Raw genomic sequence first — 18,117 nt, 5'->3', positions numbered from 1 at the left:
ACCAGCTTGGCCATTTCTCATTCACAAGTCATGCACAAAAGTTAGCAGTTATACACAAGCTACTGGACAGTTTTCACCAGTATATGAACCAATATCTTTAGGATTCCATTCCCCCCTTCCATTTTATTTCTTTCTTTTTAGGGAGAAGAAAGGGCAAAAACCCTAAAAAAACAGGTGAAATATCAAAAAATTTGATGAAAAGCACAATGAGCTCTTGATACTATTTAAACAAAAGGAATAGCAATCATTTACAAAGCTGAACAAAACTAAGCAACTGATAACTAGGCAAGACACCCTTCACTAGGGCCAATTCTTCATCACCCATGACACAGTAATTGATAAAAACAGGCAACAGCAAGACTACAGCATCACATGGTCTCTGCATCCTGCTCCCTTTCTTCAATTCTTTACGCAGATAATGCCACGGCTGTCAGGAGCGGCAACTCTGATGCAAAACTAGACTTTGTTTCCACAGATTGGACCCACAGGTATTGGAAGGCAACCAGCACAGCAGACAAAAAAGGAAAAAGCCCAACATACATGACAGTCTAACTAGACTTGAATACTCATTCAGCATGCACACGCAGAAGAAATAAAATTTACAAGTGCCGTGTCAGCAGGTTGGCCCCACGCTGCCATACTAGCCCATTCCTCTGCATCCACACACCCCTGCAGGCAAGGCTGGCAGAACTTGTTCTGAGTTATGTCACGTTGAAAAGCGCAGGACAACTACACAGCACTTAAGGGTAATGAAAACAACAGCCTGCAACAACCATCATTCCACCACGTCCCAGAAATACCAGCTGAGAGTCCCACAGGTCACATACAGAAGACCAGTAGCCTGTTTCTGATGGTCTAGGCTGAATCTAGATTTATACTGAGATCACTTCTTGCCCACTTGACTATGTGAACAATACTTTGCACACACAGCTAGGAAGAGACAAGGTAGCTAATATGAGGGCTTAGTTCAGCACCCCCTGAAGTCAATGCAGACACCCTGTAGCATAACCAGTCATATAAAAACCAACTAATTACAACTAAAGACAAAACTGTGCTGCGCCTCGTGCTTCTGTGAGGATTTAGTACTTTCAGATTAACATAGGTCTGAACTCAGCAGGCTTTGGGTCAACCTCTTAAGCAAATCCTGTCCCAAGAGCACAGCCAGGAAACCCCAGACAACTTCCCATTATAAAAATATATTAGCAGAAAAAGGAACCTACAAAGGATTATCATTTAAAAACACTTTAATTACCTTAGAGTGACAAGCACTTGGTTTCAGACAAGTACTTGTGATTTTTAGCTGCATACATTCAATTAAGATCAGTGGAGGTCAAAACCCAAACACATCAAGGAGTTGATGACAGTATTAAGTGGCCCAGAAAGCAGCAAGGCCTCATTAGCAAGATAATCTAACCTCTATGAAATTAAGGGCCACAACAGTATTTCCACTTATGTACGTGGATCTTCTGAAGTCTGGGAGTGGGTATCACCTTCTGCCCCTCCTCATTTGTTTTTGCTTTGCTTTGTTCTGTCCATCTAGACCATGGGAAATGTTCTGGTTGTACCAGGAGCAGATTCTACCTGGTGCTTCCCCCAGAGCAGCAGCAATGAGGAATGAAGAACCGAAGGATTAAAGGTGGCCCACAATGATATGCCACCTGAAGTGGCCATTCCCCAATTTCTGGGTACCAGCCGTACCTCCAAGCTGGAAAGCAGCTGAGCTTACTGCACATAACGAATCTCACCATCCCCTTCCAGACCCCAGCAGTTTGTTTAGCAGGAAGGCCTGTATCTTGCTGGGACATCCTAAGCCAGGATAACTGATTCTGAGACAAATGCAGTTTCCCCAAAACCTGAGGAGAGGCAGGATCCTTTGGAAGATGTTCCAAAAGCCTTTAAGCTGGGACCACAGAGCAACAGCTTTTGAAAACCAGCATGGACAGCTTTGATGGGCTCCTAGGTTTGGCGATACTAAAACATAGGCCTGACCTTAGACAAGCCCCTTAGTCTCCGCACTTTGTTTCCCATAAGAGAGGATGCTTAATTTTCATTTGCTTGCTAAGACTGCAAACAATTCTTAGTGGAGACTGCCTTCTGCTATGTGCATGTTCAGTGTTCTCTGAAAGCCCGTTTTTGACTTTGATCCTATGCACCTGTTATACGAATTAAGAAATCACGTTTCTTCCCTTACACCATTCACAGTACATCACGCTGATTATGTTCCCCTTCTTGCTTGTGTTCCATTCAAAACTAACAGCATTACTGATGCTTCAGAGCTAACCATTCAAGAGCAGCCCACCCCGTCACAGAGCTGTCTGAAGCCAGCTACACACACTGGCAGGCAGCACTGGTACACTCAATACACTTTTGGAAAGGCCAGAGGCAGGCAGTTAGAAAGATAGCTGGGCTGAGGATGGCAGCCATCAGACAGCCACAGCAGCAGCCAAACTGACACGAGCTGGCCCTATTCAGTCCTTGCTACTCAGCTAATTTTTGGCACCTGTGATAGTGACTCCAGAATAAACTCTCCACATCTAACCCAACAGCCCTGCCAACAAATGGCATCGACACTTTTCATCACACTTGGGGTTTACGTCTATCAGAGAAGGCCTGTGAGCAGCAAAGGGGGAGCTCCCAGTGAGCTTTAGATCACAACCAGGTACAGCCAAACCACAGCTGCTTTTTGGGGAAGGCAAATGTTTACATTCTCTGACACATCTAGGGCAAGCCAGTTTACGAAGAGTAAATCTGATTACTGCAGCTTGAAACTGAAAATGCAATACTTCAGCCAAACACAACTTTGGGCTGCTCCAAATGGTAACATACATTTTTCCCCAGACTTCAAAACTAAGATTAGGAGACTAAATTCAAGTCTTCTCTGCACAGAAGTTTGAAAGCCTTTCTTTTCATGTTTTCAATCTCTTTTTTTAAAAAAAAGACGACTGTTTTGGCAAGTGAGTGGGTTTTTTGTATGTATGCTTTGTTCTCTTGCCTTCAGACTCATTACACCTCTCCTTTTAAATACCCAAAGAAATAGAAAATAGAAGAAACTAAAAATAGGAGATAACTAAAAAGCTATTCTGCACTTCTGAAAAAATGATCTAACTTTAGTGTTGCAGGGAGGAGGCATTTCAACTGCCAATACAGGGCAGCCGTACAAGATCCTGGGTGCTGTTCCCCAAACACTACTTAGCAAGCCCCCATCCCTTCTAAAAAGATGATTCAAGCCTTCCAGATCCCACTTTTTGCATTTCCTTATGGAAGGACAATGGGGCTAGAAGATGGGACAGAAGGGTTTGAGATTTCATCCTCTGCCAGACTCCCAGGACAAGTCCTGTGGTGCACAGCCATACTGGATTTTGCAGACAGACATCCATGCTTTGGAGTAGCGAGACACAAGCTCTGATCTGGAAGCAGCAGAGAACGATCTGCTGTAAGGCACAGCATCATACCAGACATGGCTATGCTGTTTGCAGCACAGCAGTGGATTGTAGCTATTTGGAGCATGCTGGAGCAAGACCAAATCCACCTGGAGACATAAACATAAACACCCCTGATAATTTTGAGCCCTGTTTTTTAAGCCATAAAGCAAGAATAATTTCCCTACATCAGTAACAATAAAACATTGCTCAGGAATGAACACCCCAAAACAGTGACACATTGAAGGACAAAGGGTTAAGGGTCACAGCTACTCTTTAACCTGGAAAACTGGAGATCTTCAGACTTGCTTTGGAAATCCTGTTTCTATTTGCAAGAGATCTAAAACTTTGGCCAGCTTCCTGTTTTCAGTAGCCTGATTTCCATCTTCTGGCAGCAAAGTCTCAGGAACACCTATCTTTTTCAAGTTAGGAGCAAATGCCCCACTGAAGCTCTGAGACATCTCACGTCATGTAAGCTTCATGTCTCCGAGTATCTTCATGGTGCTGTGCTACAACACTACGGGTTCCCCACTAGCAACCTTGCAACTCAACTGCTGTTGAGAGCTTGACCACTTGAAAGCTGCTTTTTCTGCAGCCTCCCCTCTACCCTTGCATGGCAGATCTGTGGATTACTTATTTTGCCGTAATGAGTATGGAATTTGATGTCCCCACGCTATATGTCTGCTACACAACTCCTTCTTCACAATACTCTAAAATTTACAAAAGGAGGAAGAAACATATTCTTTGGGCTCAAACACCAAATCATGTCATAATGCTTAATGAATTACCACATCCTGAATTAACTTCATTCATATTCCAGGTGCATGTGTCCCAAAATTAGGCTCGATGTCACTCAGTGCAAATGCATAGAGCACTTCTTCAGGGCAGAACAAACCAGAGCAGCTGTCACATACGTGAATGTCACTACAAAATGGAAGGTGTTAAGAATAGGATAAGATGCAAAAGGGCTGTAATTTAGTGACAGAGAGTTAGGTTTTGCATTAGGAAAAAAGCAGTAAGGTAATTAAGCGCTGGAATAAACAGCCTAAAAAAGATTGTTATCTTCTATCACTGATTTAAACAGAACTTATCCTGACTGCCAGCAGCAGAAATGGACCAGATGATCACTTCAGGTCTATTTCAGCACTATTTTCTATTATTCTATTCTTTTAGCAGCTCTCAGCAGTGTATTTTTCTAATTACACCCAGTTTTCACCAGATTACACTCCCTTTATTCACATTTCCTAGCACAAACACCCAGGGCAAGCTGTTCTGGACACTAGCTCCTTTGGCACTACGTTGCTGTACCTTTTGTGAGGATTTGGCCCTTAAGATCTCTCAAGAGTAGAGCTTTAATTTCACAGCACGGATCTTGCTCATTTTACTCCATATTTACTGAGAACAAAGGGAAGACTATGTAAATGCCCTGCTACTTAGACCTGAACAAAGTGGAAGCAAACATGTAGATGTGAATGGGAGACATAATGGTATGAAAAAAAGCAGCCCTTTTCAAAAGTAAAATGACTTTGTCAGGGTCCCTTTGCACTATGTGCATGGATGATTTGTGACAAAACAAAAAAGTGCTAGCCTAGCACGTCACCCATGTCAGAGATTAGAGCACTTCAAAACCCTCAGTAGTTCAAGCACTTTCTGGAACTTGAAAGGCTTTCTTAGGCAATGCTTAGCTTCTTTATGGCTTTTACAAGACTTTGATGTGCACCTAAGAGTGTGGAATCTTAATCTGAAGGTTTTCTATGGAAAATACCCATATTGTATAATAAATCACAAAATCTTGTCACCCTGATTAACAGGAGTCAAAAGTTTGCAAAACTTTGTGCCTAAAGTTAAAGATTTTAAGTCATTATTTTGATACCCAAATAAGAACCCTGAATTTCCAAAAACTTAGTTACTTTCAAAAGGCTTCTCTAGTAATAGCACCAGAGTAATATTTCTAATCATTGACAAAGCATGGTGTGCAAGGCAGTAGTCAGTTATGCAAGTGTCACTTTTCCCCCCATTCTCATTCCTTCTTTAAAGCAGAGATTTAAAGTTCCCTAAAGTTAAGGGAATTGTGGAGAAACAATCCATTTCTCATGTGTTACAAAACCTCTTCTCCGAGTGCAAACATGGATGGGTAGACATAAGCTTCATTCTCCCCCCCTCACTATACACTTAACCCCCAGTAGCATTAATGGGAATTATGCATGCATAACGAGCAGAGAATAGTCCCCTTATGAATAGGGCCCTTGTTGGAACAATGAATACATTTAACCATTAACATCTAGGGATGTGCCGAACTATCCAATTTAACTAGCTGCCAAACAAAGCTACCATGACCTAGCTGATACTGCCAGGTTTGGAACACGGCACTCTGAAATTTGTCTCTTATTTGTTTTTAAAGGACTTGACAGTGGCCTGCTCACCAGAGCAGGGGTTTTTGTCAGAACGAGCTCCTCTGAGAAGGATGGCACTCCAGAACAACTGTCACATCCACCATGTGATGGAAGAACTCTGGAGAAGGAAAGACCATGACCCCAGGAAGCAAGCAGAGTCATCAGAAGACCAAAAATCCATATATGCATATTTCAAATGCAAATATACATTGGCCACCAGTATTAATGGAAACCCAGTAAGAACAGAGAAAGGCAGAATATGGCACAGAATCATATAAAGCAGGCTAAAAACTACATATCAAAAGAAAAGAGGGGAAAGGCTGATTAAAGAGAACTTCTAGGGGAATAATTTTCTGTCTTCTACAGCTCTGAAGTTCCTACACAATTGCCTGGCTACATACACTTGCTCTTTATTCCAAAGTTTTAGCTATCAAAACTCAAGAGAGAACCTGAGGGATATTATATGTATTAATGATACTTTGAGACTTTTGAGTCCACAAAGCAGCAAATAAATTTAATGGTATCATCTGTGATACAAGTCCTCCACTGTCTTAAGTTCTTTCTGTTTTCTTCAAATTAGTGCCTTGAAATTTCACAAGTAAAAACTCTGCACATCGATCATACATGTAGGAATACACTGAGAAGGGACTGAGGTACCGAAAAGAGTAAAATAGATGGATTTATTCTCATTACAGTATATGCATAGTATTTATCCATAATAAGAGGCAAGCTTGCAGCTGCTCCATCATAAATGATTTGTTAAATACTGCTGAGGTACTTGGTGCTGTACAACAGCATTCAGAGACCCAAGGAGATCCAGGACAGCCAAGCACTCCATAACATTAGTCTGTAAGACTGCTAGGGCAAGCCTTTGGCATGCCTGTGCAGCACCTTGTACAAAAGACACCACCTTCAATCCAGAGTGAGCCTTTGGGTGTTACTCTACTATAGAAGTGCAGAAACCTCTCACCTCAAGAGTAAACCCACCAGAGGAACCTGAAGTGTCTGCTAAAGAAAACCATGGAGCAGTGGAACTGGTTGCATTGCATTTCTGAGCTATGCAGATTCACTTGCCATCAGATGCCACTAGACTACAGGACTCAATATGGAATTGGCAAAGTCTTCTCAGCCACTCAAGTTCCATTTCACACCCTAAAACAGGGATACCAAATATTGTCCTTATGGTCTTCTACAGGGCAGTCGTAAGGACCAGTGTTGCTAAAGCAGTTCAGACACAAAGGGCTACTTCCAAATATCAGCATTGCTACGGAAAATATTTAGCTCTTGAAATAGATTAAATGCGGCCAATAAAGACAAATTTAAGAGTATTCTGGACACCTGTTATCTTTCTAATAGAGCAGTTTGGCACACAGCACAGGTCAGCTCCCTGCCCAGACCATACATAGCCTCCTAGCACACCTAGATCTACAGAAGATCCCCCTGGGTCACGAGGGATGCAAAAGGAGGGAAAATTCTTGTCCTCTCAAGTCTGTACTATGTAATCCTGTGGACCCAGCTCTTAGCTTGGACTCAGGTTACTTTGTAGATCCCAACAGAACAAGATACTATGCAGAAATATTTTTAATTTTTCCATCAAATAATATATTCCCTTTAAAACAATTAAATCTTAAGTGCTTGGTAGAAGGTGAAAACTGACTTACTTCCCTACCTTTTTTTTATCCTTAAGAAGATAAATCATTAAATGTTAGCTAGGTACCTCATTTCATCCACCAATGCTGCTCAGAAGTTACCTTAAAGTGAATGAAACAAATACCTGTAAATATCTCTTTAGAGATTGCAGGATGATTCTATCATATTAAACAGCGATACCTAATCAAATTGACAGAGATTGAGAGACTAAGTATAAATTCTGTGTCATGGGCTTGGCTGCTGTTTGGAAATTGATTCTGATCCACCAAAATTCATATTTCCCCTAGAAGCAGATCCTGTGCTCTAAACTGGGAAGTGATGAGTATGTATTTGAAGTATTATTAAACATATGCCTCTATCATGTCATTTTATGCTTTCATGGGAAAAAGATTCAATTACAAAGACTTTGTCATACTTTGAAATATAGCTCTAGCTTTACACCATCTAAAACCAAAACCATTTTTAAAAAGAAATTAGGTTTACTGCCCAGGGTGCATTTTACACATATCCTTACCTTTTACAGATTCTCAGGTTCGTGGCAATTTTCACGATTAATCTTAAAAGCTTTTACTCATTTTGATGTGTTTATTTTATTGATTTATATATCAGTTATTAACATTCCAACTTTGTTTCCACTTATCACATTAATGCCTTTTCATTAGTACTGTTCTTTGGTTGAGAACTTACTGCTCAGCCCTGCAATACCGGGGTAGGGGAGAGATATTTTTCTATTACTTTCCAAATAGAGTTTGATGGCAAAACTTCAGTGGCACATAGGGTGCTACAGAGGAAGCAGTATCTTAAGATGGGTCATATCTTACTAAGCTTGTTCTCCATCCTGAGATCCAGTTCAACACCAGAATCACCATATCTTGAGATGACCATTAACAAAACAAAACAAAAAAATCACTACACAGTCTTTTAAGTAGAGATTTTGGAGACAATAGACCATGTGAATTGTAGGAATACTCTGCTCTTTCCCTTGACTCAGCTAACAACATTGTGTGTGGGAGGAGTAGGTTCTCTGCTGACTCTTGGATTCCTTCCCAAGCCACTTACAGGAAAGGTTGATCTGAATAACTAAGCCAGGCTTCCACTCACCTGGACCAAATGCTCATGCAAGTCACTGAGGACAATGCTTTTTCTGAGGCTCGCAGATATGAGAAGTATAGCTTTCCATCTGGCAGTGGAACAGCGATTCCATCTTTATGAGGCACTAAGTAAGTTTAAACAGATTTTTTTTGCCTATAGATTACTCCCAGGAGGGCATTACATAGTGGGCAGCTGGTCCTGTGGCAAACAGAAATTTAAGGCATGGGAAAAGAAGAGGGGAGAAAAAGATATTACTGCTGGCATGAGTCTTGCCTGCATCCACAGTCATCAGCTTTAAGTTAACACCTTTGGGTGACAGTCTGAGCCTGAAGAGTGCTATAAAATCCTGAGAAGATTAATGAAGGAAGCATCCTTACTCCAGAGGAGCTGCAGGCTGCAAAAGCGTAGTAGCTTTTCTTCTGCTCGGAACAGATATTGCAGCAAGCGCAGGCTACAGCCTGTGACTGCTCAGAGACTCTGGAAAGCCTGCCTTCCCCTCGGGACTGCCTTCTGGACAAGAAGAGTGAGGGAAGGACAGCTTTTGGGTTCAGCTTTCAGTTCATCAGTGACCAAGGTAACTTCTAGCCTTTCTCCTCATATAATAAAGAATTAAGTGGAAATCAGCCTGAAGAAATGAAGGTATAACACCCTGATACTTTGTCCGGCTATGATCTACCTCCCTTTCATGGCAGCTTTTCAGCAATACCCCTCAAAATAACACACCACAACACAGCCCATGGAAGGGGAAACTGAGGCGCATTTGGCCTTTTTTTAGGCTTTTCAGAGAGTGACAGAGATGCAAACAGAAACCATCTCACATTAGATCAGTCCACTCCCTCCAACAGGTCAACAGTCTGTGATTTAAACCACCAAGAAGCCCGTGTGTCCATAAACAAGCCAATACTAAGCGTAACAGGAAGAAAACATTCTACTAGAACAAGCTACAAGTAATTTCAAGGCCATTTCACCAACTTGTTCTAACTATCAGGATTTTCTAAAAGAAAAATGAACCTCGTGGAAACAAGATTACTCTTTATGCCTCTTAAAATCTGAACCACTCTACACTGTTTCTAAGCATGAATGCAACCATGCTCATCCAGCAACCCTTTCTCTCAGATGTACCCTTCATCCAGGCTGCTGAAGGCAGTGCCACACAGCCACGTATGCAGGTGAACAGTAAATCCAAGTATAAACTGCAGTTCACACCACAGGATTTTAGTCACTCATTCTGATGGGGCAGAAACTCTCCGGAGCCAATAAAGCAAGTACATTTCAGATCTGGCACACACCAGACTTACGAGTGACTTTGAGAGAATGCTGCTGTGAGTAAAATGTGTTTCAGCACTACACCTTTACTGGGGGCATTACAGTGTACTCATTAAGATGATAGAAATAAAGAGCTGAGTGGTGATAAAAGAGAAAACCAGGAAAATAAAGCGTGGCACGACCCATCTCATAATAAAATGGCTAGTTTAATAGATATTCTTGGATATATTAAAACAAGAATCTAGCTCATGCTCCTTTCTCAACATGATGGGAGTTTTGCCACAGGCGGAGATGGGATGAGATCCAGTCTAATGCATGCACCACATGCAACAAGGAACTTCTGGTAGGAAAGTAGGATTCCCCTGTTGTTATTCAAGAAAGTAAAATAGTTTTAATGTATAAATTGTTAATGCATATCCAGCTCTGCTATGGGACATTCAGTACATACACATGGCAATGAACAATCCTGCTGATTTAATGTGCAGGATGACAGTAGAGAATAAAGGAGCTTTTAATAGGACAAAATCTGCCCTTCAGAAGTGAGTCCCTGAGCACAATCCAGGCAGCTTCTCTGGTCCTTGTAAAGTAGTAAAGCAACAAGATAAGGAAATCACGCTTTTTGTAGTCCTCAGCAAGGTGATTATTTAGAAGGTAGACAGTTCCTAGAATTCTTTCACAAATGACAAATATTTTCATTGCTTACCAGAAATCAACCCACTACTTCTATGTTTACTGACCATATGATTACAGATTTTTTTTTGTTATGATCATAGAGTAGTCAATAAGCAAAAAGAGCCAGAACTAAGCCTATACAAATGGGGAGGGTGTTCTCCTGGTTATATGATTACCAGAGGAATCAGGAGGGCTACTTTGATTCTGGCTCTGCTACAATTCATTGCCTGAATGTGGACAAGGCACAGACTCCCCCCTTTGCATTCATTCAGTTTCCTACTGTGAATTTGGAAACCAGTGACAGCCAGCCATCACCATGCTCCATGCCACGGAAAAGCTTGTGAACAAAAAGAACTTTAAACACGGTCTGCACTAGTGTGCAGTTATGCTGTAATATAACCCAGAGCTCACAGGGTATCGCTAATGGCAGCCCCATGTCTGGGAGGAATACCATTCGTAGCAGTATGCATCAGATTTAAGATATCTAGACTCCCTGGAACCAAAGGCTTAGTCCCCTGGCAGGATTAACAGAGCCCTTCACCCCTGGAGACAACATATAATTCTCTCTCATCAACATGTTAACCAAGGAGCTCCTATGAAAACATCCCAGCTCAGCCTCTAACAATCAAAGTACAACACTGGGAACATATTACCTCATTTTCCAGTCTGGGGGAAGACACCAAAAAAAACCCCAACCTTCCTCTGAATCACAGCCAAGGCAGCAGTACCTTTACCTGACTGATCTGTTTGCTATTTGCAGCAAATTACCCTTGAAGCATTCAGTTTGTTCCAGAAAAGCAGGCTACCAGATAGCAGCACAGACTCTGCCAGTGGAGGAGAAAAACCTTATGGACAGACCAAGGAGATCTGCTGCTCAAAAATACCCGTTGTTTGGGCCTCTTATCCATCCTATATTAAGAAAAAACTCCTCTTCCTTAGTCCTGCACTCATTAACGGACTAGATTTCAGAGCGGAAAACTATCTTGTGGCTTTTGGGGGAAACTATGGAAGAGAAATTTAAGAGGAGGCTCCTGGGCACCTCTTAAGAGCTCACTTCAGAAGGCGGTAATTTTCAGAAAGATTGCCGCCAGAGCCACATCACACCTTAAAAATTGGTTTGTTTTTTTTTCCCCAGGAGCCTTTCTCCTTCCCTTGCCCCTATGTTTTATACAAGAGTCTGGCAGGTCCTGCTCAGAGCCACTCTCCACCTCACTGTAGGTCATGCTGATGCCTGCCTCTCCTACCCACGTAGCAATCACAGCAACCTGTCTGCAAACCACACGTAACGCAGGGAGGCAGCTGGAGTCCCAGGAAGCTTGTATCGAGGATCCAGCATTGCATCCACCACAACTTCAGCACTGCAACCACAGCTAATACCACAGGAGGGTGTAGGCTACAAACTCTCCCAAGTATTTGGAGTTAATTTTATCAGGGTGAGATGGGCACCACCCGTAAGAGGACACGAAAAACATACACCTGACAGTCTGCCTGCTGCTCCCTCACCCAGTACTGGGTTGGGCCTCTCTCCCCAGCTGAGCTGCTAATTTTCCTGAAGGTTGTAAGAACTTAATAATCATTAAGACCTTAACCTCCACCAGATTTCTTGTAGTAGCCTATAAATACTTTTTGACAGCTTTTTGGTTAGCTTTTGACACTTTTGTGGCTGAAAGTATCTAGTCAACAGACAACAGGACTGCAAAAGTTCCATTTTTGAGAGAAAACAAGCCAAGACCAACCATGCAGGCAACTGAGGACTGAGCAGCACCCCAGTGCAGTGCAGGTCTGGCCCACACAAGCAGAAGTTAGCAGGAAGCTCTCCACAGGCTTCTTCAGTGCTAGATTCAACCCAGCACTCCAGCTTCAGCCCCAGCTGTCCACCACTCCTCTCCTCTTCTACTTGAACTGACAACTGTCTGAGGTCTTCAGGGGAGATGCTTCAACAGTTGTGTGTTGTTAAAAACGCATAGTAAAATGAGCCTCAATGTCAGAGAGAGAGAGAATTTGAGAGAAGCGTGTGTAGCGGGCTGTATTAAAAGATATTTGCTGATGTTCGCTGTCAGATGAAGACACTGGAAAACAATTAAAAGAAGGGCACAAGACAGGAGGCATCACTGCCTGGCAAGATAGCATTAAAACACACAAGCTCTGGTGGAGCTGAGTATACTTAAACAGGAAAGATCAATACGCACCACTTTTCCTCAGCTCTGCTCCAATCATCCTCCTTCAAGAGAAACCTTTTCTGAGCTGAAATTTAAAAGTGTATTACCTTCCCCTTCCCTCATGCTATTTATTTTCTGAGAGCTTGTTATTCAATAGGAAAGTTCAATATGACACAAGAAAACAATGGAACCTCTCTGAAGCATCACAGCACTTACAACTTCTTTCTAGAAGTGCACAATTTTCCCCAAGCGTCATCTGCAGTACTAGAATTTTATAGAAAAATTTAAAACAATAAATTTAATCAAAGATTGAGGAACTTTTTTCCAGAAAGAACACAGGGAAGTGGGTTAAGTGTGTATCAAAGCAGATGAAAAGTCTTGTTTCACCTCTTTTTACTAGCTTTCATGTTTAGCTCTCAAAGACAAGTGCGATCCGATGCCTCTACCAGCACAAGAGAACAAAATGCCATTCCTGTAAATCTTTTCTTGCCACAAAACAAGGAATGATTCCTTGCTCACGGACAACTTTACAGCCATGTGTCATCTCAACTACTTCATGCAAAGTGAAGGTAAAGATCACCAGCACTGTGCAATCGTTTACAGCCATAAAAGCTGCTGTAAGAAATCAGCCCCATAGCCTATTAAATTTAGTTCCCAAGACAGAAAACATATCCACAACTCATTTAAGATAAGAAGTTTTTCCATCAAACTCAGCAGGCTTTGAATGGAACTGTTAAAAAAAAAAAAAGTGTAAAAATAATAAAGCAGCAACCCAAACTGACGTTTCTACCACCACAAACCTACAGGCAACTGCACTAGCATGAGGCAGTCAGAGATTGTTTTATGAGATTGGTAGTCTTTGCTTTTTTTTATTCTGGTTCTTGTAAACATTTTCTTAAAACATGTAAGAGCCAGGGATGTGACTTTGTTATCTAGATAGATACGTGGTCATACATAAATTCAGTCTTTTTATTATTTTTGACATTATAATGTACTTCATGCCCTTATAATTAATTCTACAGGGTAATTATAAAAGATGATAATTTTTTTCCATATTTACATGTATGTGGCTTTCCCATTTCATTGCTGTCACACTTTCTTCAGGAACTGTACAAAAAGGCGAACAGGACTGCCACTCTACTCATCAATTTTCACAAGTATTAAGTACCACCGACTTCTTAACTAAGCAAAAGCCAAGTTCTGCTGACCGTATCCCTCCAAGGAGCTACCTCTGCCTCTCCTTATGCCAGCGTTCCCGAATCCATCTGGGAACTCGTCCTACTTGAGAAGTTAGTGGTGTGCTCACCAGGCTGCCCGAGGAGCCCTACATCTGGGCAGCGGAGCAGGCGCTCCTTAACGGCTCGGTTACTCATTCGCCCCCCGCGGAAGGGATCCGTTACAGGAGGGAGCCTCTGCTTCGTACTTAGCAAAGGGTTCACACCGGTCTTAAAGGCGGGGGGGGGAAAGGCCTGGCGCTCACGGTGGCCATCGGTACAGCAATACCTGCACAATGTACAAACCGAGGAGCATTCCGGTCTCTCTTCCTAGGAAGCCTTCTCGGAACGCTTTGGTAAGAGGCGTGCCGAGGCCGCTGGGGTCCCCGCTACCTGTGCCCGGCAGGCGCCGGCCGAAGGGGCCGCGGAGCACCCGGCACACGGGCGGGCAGGCGCGCAGCCCCCGACGGCGGCACCAGCGCCGCTGCAGGGCGCGGGCAGAGGCGAGCCCGGCCGGCACAGCCGCCACCCCCCACACCCCCGCCCCGGAGCAGCCACCCGGCGGGTGGGTCGGTACTGACCGGCCGTGGGCACGTCGGGGACCAGCTTGAGGGGCCCGATCTGCCGCAGCTGAAACGCCGTCCGCACTTCGTGGCAGCTGGGGGACTTGCCCGCCGCCACTCCGCCGCACAGCCCCGCCGCCGCCAGCAGCCACAGCCCCAGGACCCCGCGGCTCCCGTCAGCGGCCATCTCGCACCCCGGCGGCCGGGCCGGAGCGCTGCGGGGCGCGGGCCGTGTGCCGGGCGGCGGTGCCGGGCGCCAGTCCCGGCGGCGGCGCTGCCCCCGCCCGCCTCCCGCGCTCCTCCTCGGCGAGCGCGGCCGCCGCCGCCCGCCCCCGCCCCTCCCCGCCCGCGGGGTCCCAGGGGCGCCACCGCCCCCCGCCCCGGGGCTGCCGCCGGCGGGAGGAGGCGGCGAGCGCGCTTGCGAGGCTGCCGGGGGCCCTGGTACGGCCGCAGCGGCACGGCGCCCCGGGGGCTCCAGCCGTGCGCCGCACCGGTGGGGCAGCGGGCGCCGGAGAGCGGGGGCGAGCCCTGGCCGCCGGGTCCCCCCCGCGGAGCAGCGGCGGGCGGCCGTGGGGGCTGCTGCTGCGCCGCTCCGGGAAGCCGAACGCAAAAAGTTTTTACGGAGGATCGGTGCGGTGCCTGCAGCGCGGAGAGCGGGGCTGCGCGCAGCCGGGGCCGCCCCAGGCTCCCGGGAGCCCTGTACCGAGGCGCCCGAGGCGGGAAACAGGTACGGAGCAAACAGCAGCGGCTGTAAAAGCCCTGAGCACAGCAGGTTGGAAAAGGCGCACGGCTCGCTTTGGTGCTGACATTCCTAGCAGATGACATGGAGGCCGTGGAAGAAGAGTCTCCATGAGACAAGCAGTAAATCCAGCCAACAGGCGCTGCAGAGGGTAGGAGAAAACTTTGCACCAGGAAACACATCCTGATGTACCAACTGCACATACAAATCGTTGATTTGTGAAGAATCCAGCAGCAGTTACATCCTATACGGTTCTGGGGGACACAGACCCCTCCTGGGGCTGAGACCACCTTGAGAGCTGCCAGTGTCACCGTCAGCGAGGGCTCCTGTGATCTTTTCACTGCCCTAAGCACGCTTTGCTAGTGGCTGCTTTACCACATGTTTCAGCACAGAACTATGCTCAACTGCCATGAACATTTTCCACTTTGCAGAAACAATTTCCAGAGAAGTCAAACCCAAGAAGCCTCCCACAAACGGCCTCATTCGCACGGTACCTTTCCTTGCAGGCATATGGAGCACGTTACCAGCAACAAAAATTACTATTGTTTGAGGCCATTATGTCTGATTTCTTTAAGGTTACTCACAACCCTCAAGATGCTTCCAATGTGCTCCTGGAACAACAGGGGAGCCCACCTGCAGCTAATTTAACCATTATACATTCCCACAGGTAGTAATGGGAGGCTGAGCTCAGTGCTGTAGATAGTTGCCCGAGTTGTGTTCTAATAGCTCTAAGTGCAAATCCTTTAAGCAATTTGCTTATATTAACTTGGTTCCTATCAAGACAGAAAAAGATTAATTCTCCCTGTTTTGGAAAAAACAACCCAATTTGATTCAGAACATTTAACTTGTAAAGTAAAAAACAAACTGGAAGAACAAACCAGCCATATAATCAGGTTTCTACATTCAAAAGCAAAGAAAAAGTCACCTTAGAAGCCTGCTCACCAAGGTCAGAGCTGCAGTCCTGTTTGTCCTGCATCTCTCAAAGGTCTCCACAGGATCCCAGGACCACAGGGAACAAGCCAGCACACCCAAAGGGCTGACCCCCAGGAAGCCCAGAGCCCGCGGACCCCCATACAGCTTAACTTCATTTTCAGCTTCATAGGAATTATACTGCCAGCAAGGTTTTAAGTTACATGCGTTAACAGGATCTGACCCCTAACTGAGGTGGCAACAGGTAGATTAAAGAGAGATGAGGGAATAATCTGCAGTGAAAAAACAATTATCATAAGGTGCAGCAACCCGGCTGCCTGTCTATTGTCCAGCATGTGGTTTTATGAACCCAAGGAGGAGAACAAGTTGCCCCAGTTGCATTTTGTTTAACCTCAGGCCCAGTCCTAAAAGCCCTTATTCAGACAATACTCCTACTGACTTCAGCGGGAGTTCTGCCACCAAAAGAAATGGCAGGATGATGGATCCAATGAGTAATTTACTTGACGAATCACAGTATTATTTGGCATATATGTTATTCTGTGAATAGCATCTGATCAGTCCTGTGCAAGGGCTTGAGGCATTTAATTCTGTGGGATTTTTGCCATTGTTTCCAGTAGATGGCAAGTTCAAATCCCAAAATGGCTAATCCTTTTATAACATGATTAATTTTAGCACCTCATCTTTATACGATGGGTGTCCTTTTCCTCACCTGTCTTTTTGCTGGCTACATTATATCATGTCACTTATTTGTATTTTTAAATTGGTCCTCATAGAGTTAGTAGTGGACAGACCACTACATTATCATCTCCATTTCTCCTTCTCTCCTCAAAATCCTGCTAAGAAACCGAGATTGTACACGTACACAAATACAACAGAAAATTCAGTGTCAGTCAACTGGAATATCTATATGTGTAATACTGGTTACTTCAATGCATAAGGGAACATACATGTTTCTTACAGTTTCGTAATAACTATATTCAGGAGTATTGAAGATGGCCTGTTACATTTTTCAGGCTGGAGTCTGATTTTTTTCTCTGCATAAACTGTTCAGGTGTAGGTTTTTGATACTGATTATTTTCCTTTTTTTAAAAAAAAAGTGTAGTGCAGATAGGAGAAAAGGAGAAGTTTGGGGCCAATTTAAGAAATCTGCATTTCTTGATCACTGACACATCTGAATATATTTAAATACGCCTTTTTAGTTAAAAGAGATGTTCTAGAACATGCTGCTTGGAATCACCTGTAACAATGAGATGGTCATTATCACCTTCAGTAGTCACAGCTGATGTGCATGCACACACACTCACACAGCCCCCAGCAAAATGCTGACCTCCCTGACAGCCTTGCATCTCGAGCTGACGCTTAACTATCACACCTCTTCCCTGACAGTGCTTTGGTGACAAATTGCAACCTTCTGGCACCAATGAGCATGCAAGATTGCTACTTAACCCCGCAAAGCATAAAATGACAGGCACCTTACATACTTTCCCCTACAAAATGAGGATTGTATTTGGGCGCAACTGACTTCCCAGGGGACTGAGAACACACACCACAGGCATAATACAGTGGACCCCAAGTAATTTAGGCCCCATTTCTCCAAAACATGTGCTCCACATGCAGCAGGGCAGTCAGACTGACTTTAGTGAAGGTAGTCAGGTGCTTAATGACAAACACATGCCTAAGTGCTTTGCTGGAAAAGGGCTACAGACAACAGAAGAGCCAGTCAACCAATTATTGTACGTGACATTCTACCACACTTCAGCAATTTGCCTGGAACAATCACAAGTTTACCTTGTCAACAGGTGTCTTGTTTTTTAATGAATATGTATTAACTGTACATCACTGAGAACTGTATCAGTACTTCTTACAATGAATAGCAATATAAATCTGCTCAAACAATCCACTCAGTCTTAATCTGCCTAAAGTGACCACAATACTCAGCATGAGCTTTAGATGTGTAAGAAAAGCTGAGATCAGGCCTAGAAACAGGGTTTTGTAGCCTGTTGCCTCAGCCCTTCTCTTG

At 44.3% G+C, this 18,117-nt stretch overlaps 1 protein-coding gene across 4 annotated transcripts in view; it reads right to left on the bottom strand.

The window, feature by feature from the left end:
• LOC308072596 (glypican-5-like) overlaps nucleotides 1–15,123 on the bottom strand; it is a 394,857-nt gene extending 379,734 nt beyond the window's left edge. Inside the window, exon 1 of one of the 4 annotated variants that reach the window (XM_080409680.1) lies at nucleotides 14,447–15,123. In XM_080409680.1, the coding sequence (XP_080265806.1) occupies nucleotides 14,447–14,615 (169 nt within the window). In that variant the 5' untranslated portion in view covers nucleotides 14,616–15,123. The remainder of the gene's footprint in view (nucleotides 1–14,446) is intronic. The other 3 variants (XM_080409681.1, XM_080409682.1, XM_080409683.1) reach the window with 3 other exon arrangements.
• Between the last annotated feature and the right edge of the window lie 2,994 nt (nucleotides 15,124–18,117).

Source organism: Falco punctatus, assembly GCF_963210335.1.
Source record: "Falco punctatus genome assembly, chromosome: 13".
Taxonomy (NCBI): Eukaryota; Metazoa; Chordata; class Aves; order Falconiformes; family Falconidae; genus Falco; species Falco punctatus.
This window is presented reverse-complemented; position numbering and strand designations above follow the sequence as displayed.